The sequence below is a fragment of the Corvus moneduloides genome, chromosome 21 (genome assembly GCF_009650955.1).
Source record: "Corvus moneduloides isolate bCorMon1 chromosome 21, bCorMon1.pri, whole genome shotgun sequence".
In the NCBI taxonomy this organism is placed as follows: domain Eukaryota; kingdom Metazoa; phylum Chordata; class Aves; order Passeriformes; family Corvidae; genus Corvus; species Corvus moneduloides.
The window spans coordinates 4091320-4106855 of record NC_045496.1 but is presented as its reverse complement, the minus strand read 5'-3'; the positions used below and the strand labels follow the sequence as shown (position 1 = coordinate 4106855).

The window sequence follows — 15536 nt, the reverse complement described above, 5'->3', positions numbered from 1 at the left end:
TAAAATACAGCAAAGGCACAATAACTGACAGCAGAAATATTCTATCCAACCTGCCTTTTGCTTAACTAAGAGAATGTGACTAATCTGCAAATTTTACACCAACCAGACATTTTTTAAAAATAATTTATGGCTACTCCACTGTTAGAAGCCATTGCAGAGCATGGCAAATATTGCACTGATCCCATCACCAATCTGCACTTTCAAATCACAGAACTTTTTAACATTTAAATGCTAACCATGAACAAGTGTCATGCAGAATTTTTTGGACCTCCTTTACAAAAGAAAGATGATGCACTTTTAATTAATTCCTTCATTTTCTCACATATTACTCCAGATGTGCAGAACCTGAGTCTTCACTAAAGTTCAGAGTGGATTTTTATTTCAGAAGTGCCCCAATTTTGGTCAGACAGCTGAAACTGCAGACATTACTCATGATCCACTGATCCACAGAAGAATTCAGAGCACTACAGGAGTCTAACAATAGAAAAATACAGATGTGAAGGGTATAAAAAATGATGAAATGACGACTAAAAAAACGTTAGAGCTGGTTTGTCACAGCATATATACTTGGTTTACACTTCTTCATTCAAATACTTCACTTCCCTCAAAAATTTGACATCCACAGCGATGGACAAAGAGAGACATTTTATAAGCAAGTAAGAAAGGCAGCAAAAGATAAATGATCAAAAAGAGAGAAAGGGGGAATTGAGCAAAGTGCATATTTACTGAGAACTTACTGTTGACAACATCATATTTCTGAGCTATTAGTGCTGCCTGCAGGCTCTTCCCACTGCCTGGGGGGCCACAAAAGAGGATCCGTGGTGTAAAGGGGGCGGCAGATCGGTGCCGGCTTTGGACAAAGGCAAGAACTAGAACAGGAGAGAAAGGCAAAAAATACAGGTTTTAACCTATTTCTTTTAAAAAATTAAATATAAACATTGATTAACTACTCTCTTTAAAAAAAAAAAAAAATATTGTCATGTTAATCATGGTTTATTTTATCAGTGAAACATCCAGACTCTACACCCAAGATCAGGACCCTGATAAAACTGTCCTGTCAGCAATTTACTCTGAGAGGCATTTTAGAAGTCTCACTATCATTACACTCCTCTTTCTTTCATCAGTGCCTGTCAAACCATTTTAAAGAGCAGATTCAATTAATAATTGCTCTCTTACCATGTTGTTTTTAGCAGAAGTAATTTTTGCTTGATAGCTACAATTTTACCATGCAAATTATAGAGGGCTGTAATTACATTTAATACTTTCTGCAGTTTCTGAACAAACATTTAAGTGTAAAAACTCGGGATGTTAAATTAATGACATTTATCCAGCTGCGTGTGATTAAGACTCCTAATTACAATATTACAGACTTGTAGCATAGTGTGCCATGACACTGCTCAGCATTGACAACACAGAAGTGTGTGGATGTTTTATTCTTTTACCCATCATTTTTGTGTAACTTGTAAAGAGTATTTGAGCTTCTCTGCCTGATTCCACTCATTTGCTGGACATCAGCCTCCTAAATTTTGCATCAAGCAGGAAATAGCACCTTCAGGTCAACCTGCAGGTTATGAAGCTTTGGAAAGACCACAGGACATGTGAAACATCATCAGCGTTGCCACATTTTAAAGATCTGGACTTTGTTACAATCTCAAAAGAGAACCTGAGAGATCACCAAGAAGCCAAAAGATGTCACAGCTTTGGCAGTGAGGACAAATTGGGATCATATTTGGACGTAGCTGTGCCCCTTTGATGGCTGACAATACCAGAGAAGGGAGCAGCTCAAACCATGCAAGTTTTCCAGGGATCAGAGAGTCAAATTCCAAGACTAAACTTTATGGCACTGATCCCACCTGCCGTGGTTGGCCAGGATTAAAGCAGCAAGGACACATCTGCACAGGTTTTGATTCCTCTGTGACTGCAGTAGATACAACTGAAGGTGAGCCCAGACAAGCTGCAGCCTCTCTCTGTTTTTGTGAGATTTTCAATTCCAATAAAAGACTCTTTAGAGAGTCCTTGTAATAAAGAAAAGTATTTTAGTCTAAGGAATAGGACAAGCTTAAACATGAGTGTTTGTGTGAGTCATAAACTATATTAAAAAAGCACAAAAGGATTGGTGGAGAACATCCGGAGGATCAGGATTTTAAGTGCCATTGTCAACACATTGCTCTGTACCAACAATTTTTCAGAGAACCTTCCCTTAGACACTTTTGTATGATTATAAAATCTCTTCTAATAAAGAAGCATCTCCAGCAAACTCCAATTTCTACACAGCAGACCTAAAGTATTGAGAAACTAAAACTGCAACCACAGGGGATTGTATCCATCTCTTTATGCTGTGCTGGAATCCTGCTGACCAACTGAACTGGGTGTCACATCCCACAGTAGGACAGCAGCAACTGCATTCAAGTTCACAAAATTTTATAATTGTGTGAAACAATCCACAATACTGCTCGTATTTATGACAGATCTCCTCTTTCTTTTCTAACTCTAGCTGGGGCAATAAAAATACGTAACCAAAAACCTGGAAAATCCTACCAGAAAATAGTGTGTTTGCTGCATGACTTCCTAAACCCTGAGTATCAGCTACCCAAGCAGTGCTCCAGTTATTCTGAATATTTTCCATAACCCAGTGTATCGAAAAGCACAAACATTACAGGCAGAGCACCCTGCTTACAAATGATGCTTAATTTGCAGTAAATAACCAAGTTAATTAGGAGTAATGATCCCCTAGACAGTCTCCACATCTAATTATTCTTTAAAAAAAATCTGGCTGCTTGATGCACTGCAGAAAAAAAGATCTAGAGAGGATTTTTTCATTCCAGTTTTCAATTTATCTCACTACATTATTAATTAATAATAATTAATATTCAGGCACTCACATTTTTATTTACAATTCAAGGCATGAATTCTTTATGAATGATGATATGAACTTTTAAATTTAATTAAGTAATTTAGAGGTAATTAATGTGTAAATTCAGCATATAAACTTCCTACTTGTTTATCTTAAAAGTGCAGCACTTGTTATTAAAAAAAAAGACCTTTTTGAGATGCAAAATTACTGGGATATAACAGATCATCTGCAGACTGACAGCTACAAAGTACATCATCAATTGGTCTTTCTGGCAGTTTCCTGATTCTCTTCTAGAAGGATCAACATTAAAAGTCAGACTGCATTACAGTCAAGCAAAGGGAAGCAAGAATTGTTGAACAGGAAAGCTCCCAGCACAAGCAGCTTTTAAACAATGAAATGTTTAAAATGCTCAGCTTTGAACTACCCCTCCTTGTTGTTCTCAGACTTTGGAAGGTACTGGCCCTTTGGGAGATGAACAGTGGAGCCACAGGGCTCCCTTTTAGAAGGGAGACTCACAGGAATGACGGTGACATTTGCTCTACTGAGTCAGCTGTTCCTTGGCAGGACTGTGAACTAAGAATTTCCAGTTATCTGCTCTTACCCCAGTAAAATAATTACCAGGAACAGCCCAAATGCTGTTCTAGAGAGAGCACAACTCAGCTGGGAGCCATCTGTGTTGCCTAATCCTACAAACTGACTCTAACAGCCAGGAACTACCCCTCAAACAGGACTTTCTCAGCTGTCAGGCTTGCCACAAAGCACGTATTTACCCTGTGAGAGAACATCCACAGAGGGCTGGTCTGCATTGATCGATTTCAGAACTTTCTGGTAGATGTGGAAAATCTCTGGGAACTTTCTGTGATATTCCAGCAGCTTCTTGGACACCTCCTGCTCAGAGAGATCTTCGGGTTTCACCAACCTCTGCTGCACCAGGGGGTCACTTGGCCAGTTGAAGGTTGTGTGGAAAACCTCTACAGAGAACACATGGTTAGGAACTAAGAGCATGATTTAACAGGTCTCTAGTTAAGAATGCCCCTCCTAATTTCACCCTCAAAACATCCAACCTGATTTTTTTATTGAGCAACGTCAGGATTTTATCTCGTGATGGATGATTGATATAAAACTCAACAGACATTACAGAGCTGAGTCTATTTGACAGCTTATTTTATTTAATGGAAATGCTTTTATTTAACCTAAAAGCTGCCCTGCACCTCAGAAACAAAGTAGAACCTAGCAGAGATGCACAGCAAAATTGTAAACTCATATGGACAGATCTAACCTTCAAATATTCTGTACTGACACAGTCCACTGTTTGCAGGCTCAATACTGAGCTTTACATTTCCCTATATTCTATTGGCACTGCAAATAATGCAACGCCAACAAATACCATTTCCAAACAAATTTATAATTACAAATTCCTACTGATCCTTAAAGGGATCCCATTGAAATTTTAGCCCCATCAGTACTACAGTGTTTCTGAGACCAAGCAACACTCAGGTTTGTAGTGGAGGTCAGGAACAAACATACTGCACCTTGCGTGAGGGGATCAAGCCTTTTCCCACCACTCCTCTCAATCAGCACAATGTCTGGGGCATAAAGCATAACTAGGCAACAAAAAGGAAAAAAGAAGAAGAAAGAAAAAAATGTAGCTCTTGTTAATCACTTGCTTTATTCCCTGTAACTGTTCAGATGTATCCCAAGATTAAAGGTGGCTGAATTTATCTCAAGCACATTTGTCTCATTCTCATTTCCCAGCATTCTCCCTGCAAATATTTTACTTCACTTTTAATCAGAATTTTGCTGCACCTCCTGTACAATACAGTGGGATAAAATATCCATGAATCCAGTACCCATGGGCACTAACTGTCCCCATTATCCAAAAAACACCACCAGCAGCAATAGAAAATTGTCTCTGGAGCCTCAGACAGAAGTTCCCACTGAGAACTCGAGACTGATTCTCTTCTACACCACAAACCATTACTTTTCACCCAGGTACTTCAGTGGTGAGACCAGTGAAACTAATTTTTTTTATAATCTCACAGAAAAGTCTTCAAACTTGGTTAGAAAGCATCAAAAGAGGAAGAATCTGTCAGATCCCAGGGTTGCTTCTGGCTAATCATGCTCACAGTTAAACACCGTAATTTAATTACTATTTTCACTGCATTTGATTACAAATTTCAAGGTTTCAAACCTTTCTTTTTATGATTTTCTTCTCTGTATCAAATGGCTTTTTCAGGCACTTTTCTCCCTGTTAAGGTACTCACACACTGTAAATCTCATCCCCTCTCAATCTTCTTTTTGATTAACTAGACAGACTGAGCTTTAAGATTCTCATTCAGGTCTTGGTGGCACAGATATAATTGTGAGCAAAACTCAACTTCAGATGTTATTAGGTATATTAAAAATACATGCAAGTACTAGACATTAAACATTTTTGCCTAACTCTACTGCAGTGATTCTGAATTCTTCATTAACAGTTGAATATCATCCAAATCAAATCCAAAGTGACAATTCATCAAGTTGGATAACACTCCGTTCACTGTGCACTGGCAAGCTCTGCACTTACCATTTCACACTGCATTCCACACAATTGCAGTAATTTCTTACATTCTAAGTAGGTCTTTTAATGATAATTTGGGACAACTGGCTTCTCCTGTATGGTAAGGGCAGCTGTCAAGGTCTTGTCTATCAGCCCTTTGCCAGTAAAACATTCCACCCAAAGCCAGCCAGAATCCACCCACACTCTGAAAGGTCAAGCTTGAAGTCGTGTTTCCACGTGGTGAAGTTTACATTCCCTAATTCAACAGAAGCATAAATTTGTATTTAATACATGAGGAACTGATTTAGTCCGAGGATAAAAGCTGATTTTTAGAGAGGGAAGTCAGGAGCAAAGCTACTTGGAGCTGCTCAGAGACACTTGGTGCAGAGTCTGGAATTTACAGAGCTCTGATGTGGAAGGAGAAAAGGGTGTGAAAGACAGGGCTTAAGGTCTCCCAGGCTACCTCAGGCTTTCAAGTGACTCTGAACCCTACTGAAACATTCTGCTGTCTGGTGACTCTGTCTCCAGCATTGGTATTGAATTTATGGAGGATTTTTTGGACAAACCCTTCTAGTCTTTCCTCTTGGATGCAATCACACATAAACCTTGTACTGCTTACCAACATGCCTAGGAAAAATGCCAGATGACTGCAGCATCCATGCCTGCTCCTGATTTTCAGGGAAGCCTTCCAAAATCCATCCCTATTGAACAAAAACATGAAACAGTTATTGATCCTGGAAGAGAAAAAACCCCAAAATTAATACTAAATATCAGTGCTATTTGCACAAACATTACCTCATTCTGATCCATCCACAGCACAGTATTTCTCATGGATGCTTGTGAGAGAAGAAAGCAAACATGGAGCACTGATAGTTTTGTGAAATGCATGCACTGATTCCACTGCCACACAGCAATGGGAACTTATGGGTTGTAGCAATGATTTTTTTTTCATGTTTCAATCTTAAAAAAAAAAAAACCAAACCAAAACCAAACCAACTTCTATCTTGAATAAAAATAACCCAAAACAATTCCTACAGTTTTGAAATATTCAAAAGGATACCAGCTCACACTGTGTATATAAAAAAAAAAGGAGCTAAACAAATCTAAAGACAGATTTAATGCCAAGAATACTAAGGAAAATATGCACGCTTTTATTATTTTCTTAAATTATACAGGAAAACTCACAGTAATGGAACCAGCGTTCCCAGAGCTAATGAAGCAACAGAGCAAAAGAAAGAAAAAAGAAAAAAGAGCCTTTTGCTCCCTTAAGTCCTTGTTATAGCCAGCTAAGTGTTGGATTGAGCATCTTTAAAAAAACATTTACAGATCTGTGAAATACCGTAGGAGAGATGCAGCCTCACTCAGTTTTTGTCTGATGCAGTATTCAAAGTCTAATCCACTTCCCAGCCTCAAGCCTGAAACTTCTGAACTTCCCCTAATTTATCTGTTAGTTGCCTAAGCACACATGTCCTTGCTGTTAAATCCCATCCCTCAAAATAACTTTGTGATACCACAGTAAATCTGGGAGCCAGCTTTGTACAGAAATAAAGGAGATATTTTAATATTGCATTAGCTGGCAATCATTATCATCTCCCACATAAATCTGGTGCTCTGTCAGTACAGGGCCCAAAGGTTCTCCAAGTATTTCAGGGAAACCTATCTCCAGGACTTCTGTAGGAGGGAATGGGCCATTCCAATTACACAAGAAAATAGAGCAGACTATTTAAAATTCCTTAATTAGCCTGGTTTCAGGAACATGTCATTCTGCTGATAGATGTAGAAAATACAAGATTCGAGTATCTGCAAGCCATTTTTGCCACTCCCAGTGTTTGCTCTGCCAAATTAGAATGAACCACTGGCTAAGGTCACACAGGTGCTGAGAAATCAATTTATCCCTTGGGACTTGCAGAAGGCAAAGCTGCACAATGTTTGTAGTGCTATGCCAGGAAGTTCAGCACTAGTTTGGAATATATTGTGTACAATATATATATATATATATATATATATAGGCCCAGATCTTCTAGGGAGAAATGGCATCTGAGGTCTGAGGCAAATAAATCGATACCAATTTACACAGACAACAAATCTGGCTTATTTTTTCCACTCTTAGTGCAATGTTTTTGGAAACTATAGCAAAACAAACGAAAAAAAAACCCAAAAACCACCCCACAAAACCTTATGTCACTACTGCTTATGGCTCAAATCACATAATGTGCAACAGGCAGCAAATACAATACTGTATTTTAACAATCCACAGCAAACTTCAAGAGGTTTACATACAAATTTCAAAGGTCCTTAAAACAGGCAATAAGCAATTTTATAGCAAAAACTTTTGGCTATTTAGGAAAACATAGCTCAATAAAGAGCTTCCAGCAGCAAATATATTTTAAGGCATTAAACAAATGTAAAAGAAACAGTACAAAAACAGTGAGCATTTTGGAGCTGATTTCCAAAGGTCTCTGAGTTGCAGGGTATCAGTCAGTCCCTAATTAGAATACATTATCCATCTACTTGACACTTCAGTGAAATGTCTATTCCACCACAGAGCTGCAGCTTTGTTCAGAACAGGTTTATTGATATTCTGCTGCATTCCCTCTCCATACCCCCAGTGGCTTGGTTCTGTTTTATCACACATCAAAAAGGCCGTATGCTCAGGGCACCCCATGCACAGCTCGGAGCTGGAGGTCTGAACAGCTGCAAGTAGTGTGGTATCACAGGAGGGACAAGCTCCAAGCAGATGTCACAGATAAAATAAAAAAAAAAAAAAGGGAAAAAAAAAAAAAGGAGTGAAAAGGGAGTGTGGCTTGGGAACGGAGCAAGAGGAAGCGAGACACAGCAGAGCAAGACCTGACTTAAAATATGCCTATCGTGCTTTATGCAAACACTGGTCTTTTTTTGCCCTCCTGACTGTCATTAAAGTGTAATTAGTAACTTCACATGGTAAATTTGTTTCTTTAAGAAGCCATCTATTTTTGGTTCTTGATAGCAGTAACCTTCTACTCATGCATGGATTGCACCTTATCACATCAAGGGTGGAACAAAGGCTAAAAGTGAGAAATTCCATGGTGCCTGCACTCTGGGGTCACTGCTCCCCCTCTTCCAGCTGGGAACCTCCCTCCTTTCCTACATGAACCCTGTAAACAGAGACTCTGCTGCTGCCTTAATGCCAGGTGAGCTGCTCCTTGGAGACCCAGGCCATGCTGAAAATCAGCAACAAGGAAGCACTTTCAAAGCCATCACTTTCCTCTCCAGACTCCAGGAATCCGGCGAAAAGGAAATGCTCAAGGTCATTCCCAAATGTAAATCTCCCTGCTTTGCTGGCAGTTCTCTCAGCTCTGATACCAAGCCTACATACTTTCACACTTTCCACCACAATAATAATGACTTGGGTATTCAAGTTCCCTCTTGTTATTTGACCTGTACATCCTCCATATTTCTTTTTAATTATCAAATCCAAAAATTGACATTGCCTTTGAATAAAGGAAAAGGAACAGCAGAAAGTTGTTATATATATATTACATAATATATTATATACAATATCTATTATATTGTTTTATATATATTATATAATAATGCTGAATTTTGTGGCATATCAGAAAAAAAATCTCAGCCAGAAGCATAAAGGTCATGAATACAGCTGCTTTTAGGAAAACAAGTAGTCACAACAGTTTTTCCACTTTATTATTCAGTGGTTTTGAATAAGTAGTACACGGTTTTCACTCCCAAATGGAGAAAGGCGTCAGACAATAAGAAAAAAAATAGTATCAGTAATAGCTCTGCCAGTATGGATCTAAAATTCTGGAGATTTTCAGAGCATGGCAGACTGAGGAGTGCAATAGAAATATTGACAACCCAGCTCTTGAAGTCCATCACTATTAGCAGTATGGATGCTGGAAGAAGCTCAAACCTTGCCAAATTTCCCATTAGAAAGGAACCTCTTATGCCCCACATTAGTTTTGTCAGTTGAGTAAGGTGCAAAGATGTTTTCAAAAGTTCCATTCTTCTCTGAAAACAGAAAAATGTGGTGAATGGGCAGATTCTCCTTGGAAAAATCTTTGTACTATCACTTTCTTTGTGGGGAGTTTCACAGGGAAAACACGATGATCTTTAGCTACCAAGGTAAAACCAAACAGAACCGATCAAAGCAAAACCAAACAGAGCCATTGCTCTCTTTGCCTTCCCTTTCAAGGGCAGCCACTGCCCTTCTGGGCTGCTTAATACCAATCTCAAGTCATTCTGCCACTTGTTCTGTGAATCACTGGCCTAAGCTTAGTTTCTAAAGATCCTGAGCCTTCAGGAAGCTGGCTCAGCTCTCTCTAACACATCCTGAGCAATCTCTCTCCCCTGGCTTTCTCCAGCTCCATGAATTCCCTCCGCAACCCCAGCAGTCAGAGGGGTTGCAGCCAACCCTGCAAGATGAAAAGTCTCTGTATCAGCTTCACAAGTCCCAGGCTCGAACATAATGTTTGCAATAAGTTTTCTGTGTGTGCTGCGAGACCTCCCCATCTGATCCCTCGCAGTCCTAACTACGTTTGTGTTAGAAGAACACATAACACAGAGCCTCAGCAGAGCTGTTGATCAATAAAAATGTTCTCCTTAGAGAATGCCAGTGACATCTATAAACCCGTGAGTGTCAAAACAACGGCACAAAAAATTCCTTATTCCTACTGTCAGTGGGACAAAAGCTGTACAATTAATGCCAAGCCAATGACACCACAAGGAGAAATAAAACAAACAGCTGGTGGTACTGTGGTCCAACATCCAGCTCCTAATCTAGGAACATTTTCAGTGAAAACATGCTGACTCATGTTTTGAAAGAAATGGCATAAATCTGGTCAATGATGTAAAAACTCTACAGCATTAATTCTGTTTTGAATTACATGAGGAAAATATTACATTTAAAATGCATGGATCTGCTTTCAAAGGAGAAAATAATTTGTGGTCACTTTGTGTATGTCTATCTATTAATGCAAAGATTTTTAATAACCATCACACCTTTGAAAAACAAATGATGTGTTTTTCCTAAAACCAGCTGAAACCTCAGCTAGGTTGATACCATCCACTCCATTCTTGCTGAATATCAGGGAAGCTTTATAAAGGGTTTTTTCCCCCCTGGTTCTGTAAGACATCCAGCACTGATTCAGTGCTGCTGGTGACAACAACAGGAACATAAAATGGAGGCAGGACTCTATGCAGCTGTTGGCATTTTAACCACCATGTCACCTTACTCATACATGACCTAATACTTAAAATAACTCACTGAGAGATCCTTCCCTCATTATTGACAGGAGAACTAAAGCCATGCCAACAATTATAGAAAGCACAGGGAAAAAAAGGTGGAAAATAAGATGGATGCAGAGATGGATGCAGCCTGTGGAGAGCAATGGATTTTGCTTGTACACTGACAGTAAAACTCACTTTAACAAACACTGGAGAAAGTAGCTGTTGAAAACGTGTGTTCTTTTAATCAAGGAAAGAGACCTATGTGAAAAAAAATGAGCATTTTTAGAGGTTTTAGAGCTCCTGTTATAAAATAACTAAAAATACCACAAAAATGAACAGGACTCTACACCCCATGTGTGGTTTTAAACAGGTTCTCCTGCCAGCTGAAGGGCCTAGGTCCTGTGCGGATTTATTACAGATAAAAAAATATATTACGTGTTACCAGATAGTTGATCTGGAGTGCTAAGTAACTATAATGAGTTAAAATGAAGTAAAATAGCTCAGCTAAAAAGACATTCAAGGAAAACCAGACAGACCCATATAATTCAAGCACAGTGAATAGCAACACAAAAGTTTAATTCTACTTTGCAAATTCAATATTAATAGGTCAATTATAGAGTAAGGCCTGCAGTATTTTGTAAAGAAAAGTTGATACCACTTAGGATTTCTGCAAATCCCTTTACTTTTTCTGTCTAAGGATCAAAAAAAATCGTTGTTTCAGTGTCCCAGATGATGAAACATGGAGCGAGAAACACGGGATCCCACATATCTGAACACAACCAAAACAATTCAGTTGCCTGTTTGTGTAAGCTAAGAGTGAATATATTCATTATTACCTAGAAAAGAATATATTCAAGTGCAGCATTTCCTAACACAGGAAGAAAAAAGAGGCACAAGGAGAAATAAATAAAATTAATATTACTAATGTTAAGACGCTTTTCCACCCCTTTCCTCAAGAAGAGCCAAAACCTTAACATATTGATTTTTATCAATTTTCTGTTTATCTGTTTTGTCCACTCCATCTCTGCCAGTTGCCCCAGGCAATCAACAAAGCTCTGCTTGTTCAGCCTTTGATCATCTCTGTGCTGGAAGATTAGCATATGCATACTCTCATCCTTCCCTTTATCCTGTTAATAAAGCTCCAAACTCCCTCCGCTGATGTTCAAGAAAGCAACCGGCTCCGGAGCCCCCGATGATTTGCCCCCATTCCCTGCTCTGCTCAGGACTTGGAATGCTAAGTACCATGCACGAGTTGTGTAAGTGCTTATCCACCGGCCCTCTGAGGAGCAATTCTTACTTGTTTGATGCAGTCCACGTTTGACAGACGTTCCTGGATCAGATTGGCCCAAAGCGCGTTGGGAATTTTCTAAAGAAAGAACAAAAAAAAAGCTGAATATTCACAATTGAGTTCAAAAGGAATTTTACCATGCAGGCACGTTGTGGTTAAAGGTGAAGTGAGATGTCTTCTTGGAAATAAAGAAATAAATAATTCTGTGCGAGTCCCGGGTCATTAACATGAGTTAATGACAAAGAGTTAATAAGGGCACAAAAATCAGTGTTAAAGGGAAGCTGAGCACAGAGCATGAATATCCATGGGGTTTTTGCACACTGACATGGAAGCAGTGCCTAGTTTTGCACACTGACACACACACTGGACATCAGACCTGCAAAGGGATCCATAAGAACATCACATCCACAAAGCATCCTTCTAACCACAAGTATCTGACCCTTGACTGCCCCGTGTGTCAGAGGGCTCAGCATTAGGGACCTCGCCAGCTCTCAGAACAGAACCTCAGACACTGAGCAAACAACACAAAGAGTCTGATTTTCAGGTTTGTTTCGTTGCTTCAAGTAACTCTCATCATCCAAAAAGTTTATTTAAAATGTATTTTATAGTTGAACTTGGTTTATTTTTAAACTCAGGACTATGAGATAGGATGGAAACTGCCAATATTTTCAAAGTGCTGTTTAGTTCTGTGACTATGACTTTGTCCATCTCTAGAGATGTTTTGTAAGAAGGTATTTGCTATGGGACAGGAGAACGAAGTTCCTATACAGATTTAACACTCCTCAACATTTCTACCATTGTATTTGATTTCCTGACAAGAAATTAGCAATACTCTTCTTTCCTTCCAGTAAGAATTTGCTTCACTATCTTGCTAATTTAGGCTTTCATTCTATGCTGAACTTGGTTAAACTGTGTTAGCCAGTTTAATTCAAAGTCTAAACTTCTGTCCATGCACCTCAGCCATTAATCATTTCACTAAATGCCTTGTCTTATTCATTGTATCATTATTGGTAAAATGAATACTGAGAAAAAAAAAATCTGCAATCAGATTCTCTACCTCCCAATTAAGATAAATTATCCTTCACTGAACAATGTGAGCTTGACTCTCTGTTCCCTGTAGTTCCATATATTGTGGGTTCTCATGTCTTTTTCCTAACCTGTCTGAAGGGTATAAACCTGAAAAGGAGTATTTCTGGAGGCTTGGAGAGGTTGATAGGGCAGGAATCAGATCCTTCTCTGTATTCAAGCTAACCTTTCAACATATTTTTCCAATCTGTCACTGATTTTTAATAATAAGACAATTAACTACATCACTGATCAACTAATCCTGGAAAAAAATGTTCTTTGGACCAACTCCTTTGAACATCAATTCATACAATGAAAAAATGTGGCTGATGATGTAGAAAGAGATCATAAACTCTCCTTCACTAGATGATGAAACAATTACACCAGGAGTGGGGGAAATGCTAGCACAGAAGGCACTTTGAAGGAGGGTGGAGAAAGTGCTCCAGAACACACAAAAGGGACCAGTGAGGCACAGCCCAGGTGGCCCAGCCAGGCAGGGTTTGCTTGGCTTGTTTCTCTCTATTGTCCCCAGCTCTCAGTGCCTCTCCTCACATCAGCCATGCATGAGGCAACACTCAAGCAGGTAAAAGAGAAGGAGGGAAGGAAATTGCTGTGTTTGTTGAGAGTCAGCAGGTCCCAGAGGGTGCTTTGTCAGAGCCTCCTGCAGCCCCTCGCTGCCAGAGCCTGCTCGGTGCCTCTGAGCCTGTCACCTTCCAAAGGGGCACCACGCTGCTCCCAGGAACAGCCAGGGCTCGCTGCTTCTTTCATGTGTCATGTCAAGGCAGGCTGGAGACTGCTGGGGGCTGCTCTGCTAAGCCTTGCCAAATCAATTTAAACCAAATTTATCCTAACTTCTCTCTGTGCAGTGGTATTCTTGCTCCTGTCTTTTGAGCAGGGTTTGTTGCACAAAAAAAAACAACCAAGGACACACATTCAGGTATTTCAGTGGTTTAGCTCCTTCTGCTCTCTGTGGCTCAATTCCAGTCTCATTTCCTGGGCAGTTTTCCACCTACTGAGCAGTGGCCTACAAAATCATTTTCAATAGGCTGCTTGCAGAATGCCTAATTGTTCAACTAGAAATCAGGGTATCTGATACATATCAGGTAGTCCATTGATAATTTATCTCTCATAAACACACAGATACTTTGTGAGCCTGGTAGATGGGACTGCACCTCCCAGAAATCTGCAATAATGGATAGTGACACGCATTTGGTAACAGCCAAACCACACCTCACCTACAGAGCTGTCCCAACATTCAGTGCAGTTAAAGGAAACACTGCTGTGGGATTTTGGTCACGTTCAAACCACTTTTCTATCCATACTGGTTTAATCACTATTTCCATATTTGCTGAAAAACTGTACCCATTCATGATTAATTTTAAATATTCCATGTTATTTCAGGGATATTATACTTCAATTTCCATGCCTGGTCTACTCAGCATTATATTTCAATGATCTTTTCCTAAAAAACCCACACTTTTTTTGTAGGGAAACACTTTCACTAGACATTTTTCTTGGAATTTTTGGGTATATTTGCTCTGAAAACAGCTACAGCTAAAAACCTCTGGCTTCTCCAAATTGGCACCTTGGAGAGAACAGCAATCAAGCCTGAAGAAATTTAATTTAGGATCCTGAGAAGCACGAATGTTTGGATTTAGTTTGTTCAGATAAATACACATGAAAGGTTGGTCTTTTATGGATACACAAAACTGGAACAGTTCCTCTTTGTTCCTTCACAGTGGCTTATCCTGGAATAGATTGGAATGCTGACCATGCAGAGTTAAGGATACCTTGAATATTTTTCTCTTCTATTTTATTTCTTTTTAAAAAGCACAGGGACATGATACAACTCTGGAGCAGTTTTAAGTTATTAAGTATTATGCAAACACCTTAACTGCAATTTAGTGTAGCATTAAGAGCACACCCATCCCACAAACCCACAATTACCACACTTGTTTCAACTTCTTATTTTATCCAGTTAACAGGAAAAGTGAAACATGCAATAGCTCATCATTAGACTTCACTATAGGAAAACCTGAAGATGCTTCCTATTAACATTATAACAACTAGAGATGAGGGAATAATTTGCAATGATTTATCCAAAAATGTAGCCTCTTTTTCTGTTCATGGAATATTTATTGGTAGCTCGTGGTTCTTCAATTTACTGAATATTCAGAAATATTTGACTTCTTCTTGGCGTATTTTTACAAGCAGAATGATCACATTTTGCTTTGAACACTCAATATTTAAAATTCACTACCTGAGCTGTGCTCATTAGTAAGTGGCCAGGTAGGTGTGGGTGAATGATTGCTTGTCCAACTTGAAAAATGGAGCTTCAGAGAATCATCATGGATTTTAAATATGCCTTCCATGGCTTCCTGTGCCAGGGAAACTCAAATGCTTTAATGAGCGAACACAAAAGAGATGAAAGCTTGGCTAAAGATGAGTAGGTAAAATATGTGAACAAACACTTGCAGAGCTTTTTGCAGCGTTTGCCCAGATCTAGTGACGTTGGCCAAGTGACCTCAAAGTGCCCAAACTCTGGCTCTGGGGTTAATGCAGCCACA

At 39.3% G+C, this 15536-nt stretch overlaps 1 protein-coding gene across 5 annotated transcripts in view; it reads right to left on the bottom strand.

Moving 5' to 3' along the window:
- The window catches only part of AK8 (adenylate kinase 8), a 66341-nt gene that overhangs the window by 41654 nt on the left and 9151 nt on the right, over positions 1–15536 (bottom strand). For 2 of the 5 annotated variants that reach the window (XM_032131096.1, XM_032131098.1), the window contains exons 5-9: positions 11914–11982; positions 6013–6094; positions 4387–4458; positions 3625–3825; positions 738–869 (exon numbers count right to left, since the gene is read on the bottom strand). In XM_032131096.1, the coding sequence (XP_031986987.1) occupies positions 738–869; positions 3625–3825; positions 4387–4458; positions 6013–6094; positions 11914–11982 (556 nt within the window). Of the gene's footprint in view, positions 1–737; positions 870–3624; positions 3826–4386; positions 4459–6012; positions 6095–6188; positions 6230–10811; positions 10875–11913; positions 11983–15536 lie in introns of those variants that run through there. The other 3 variants (XM_032131100.1, XM_032131099.1, XM_032131101.1) reach the window with 3 other exon arrangements.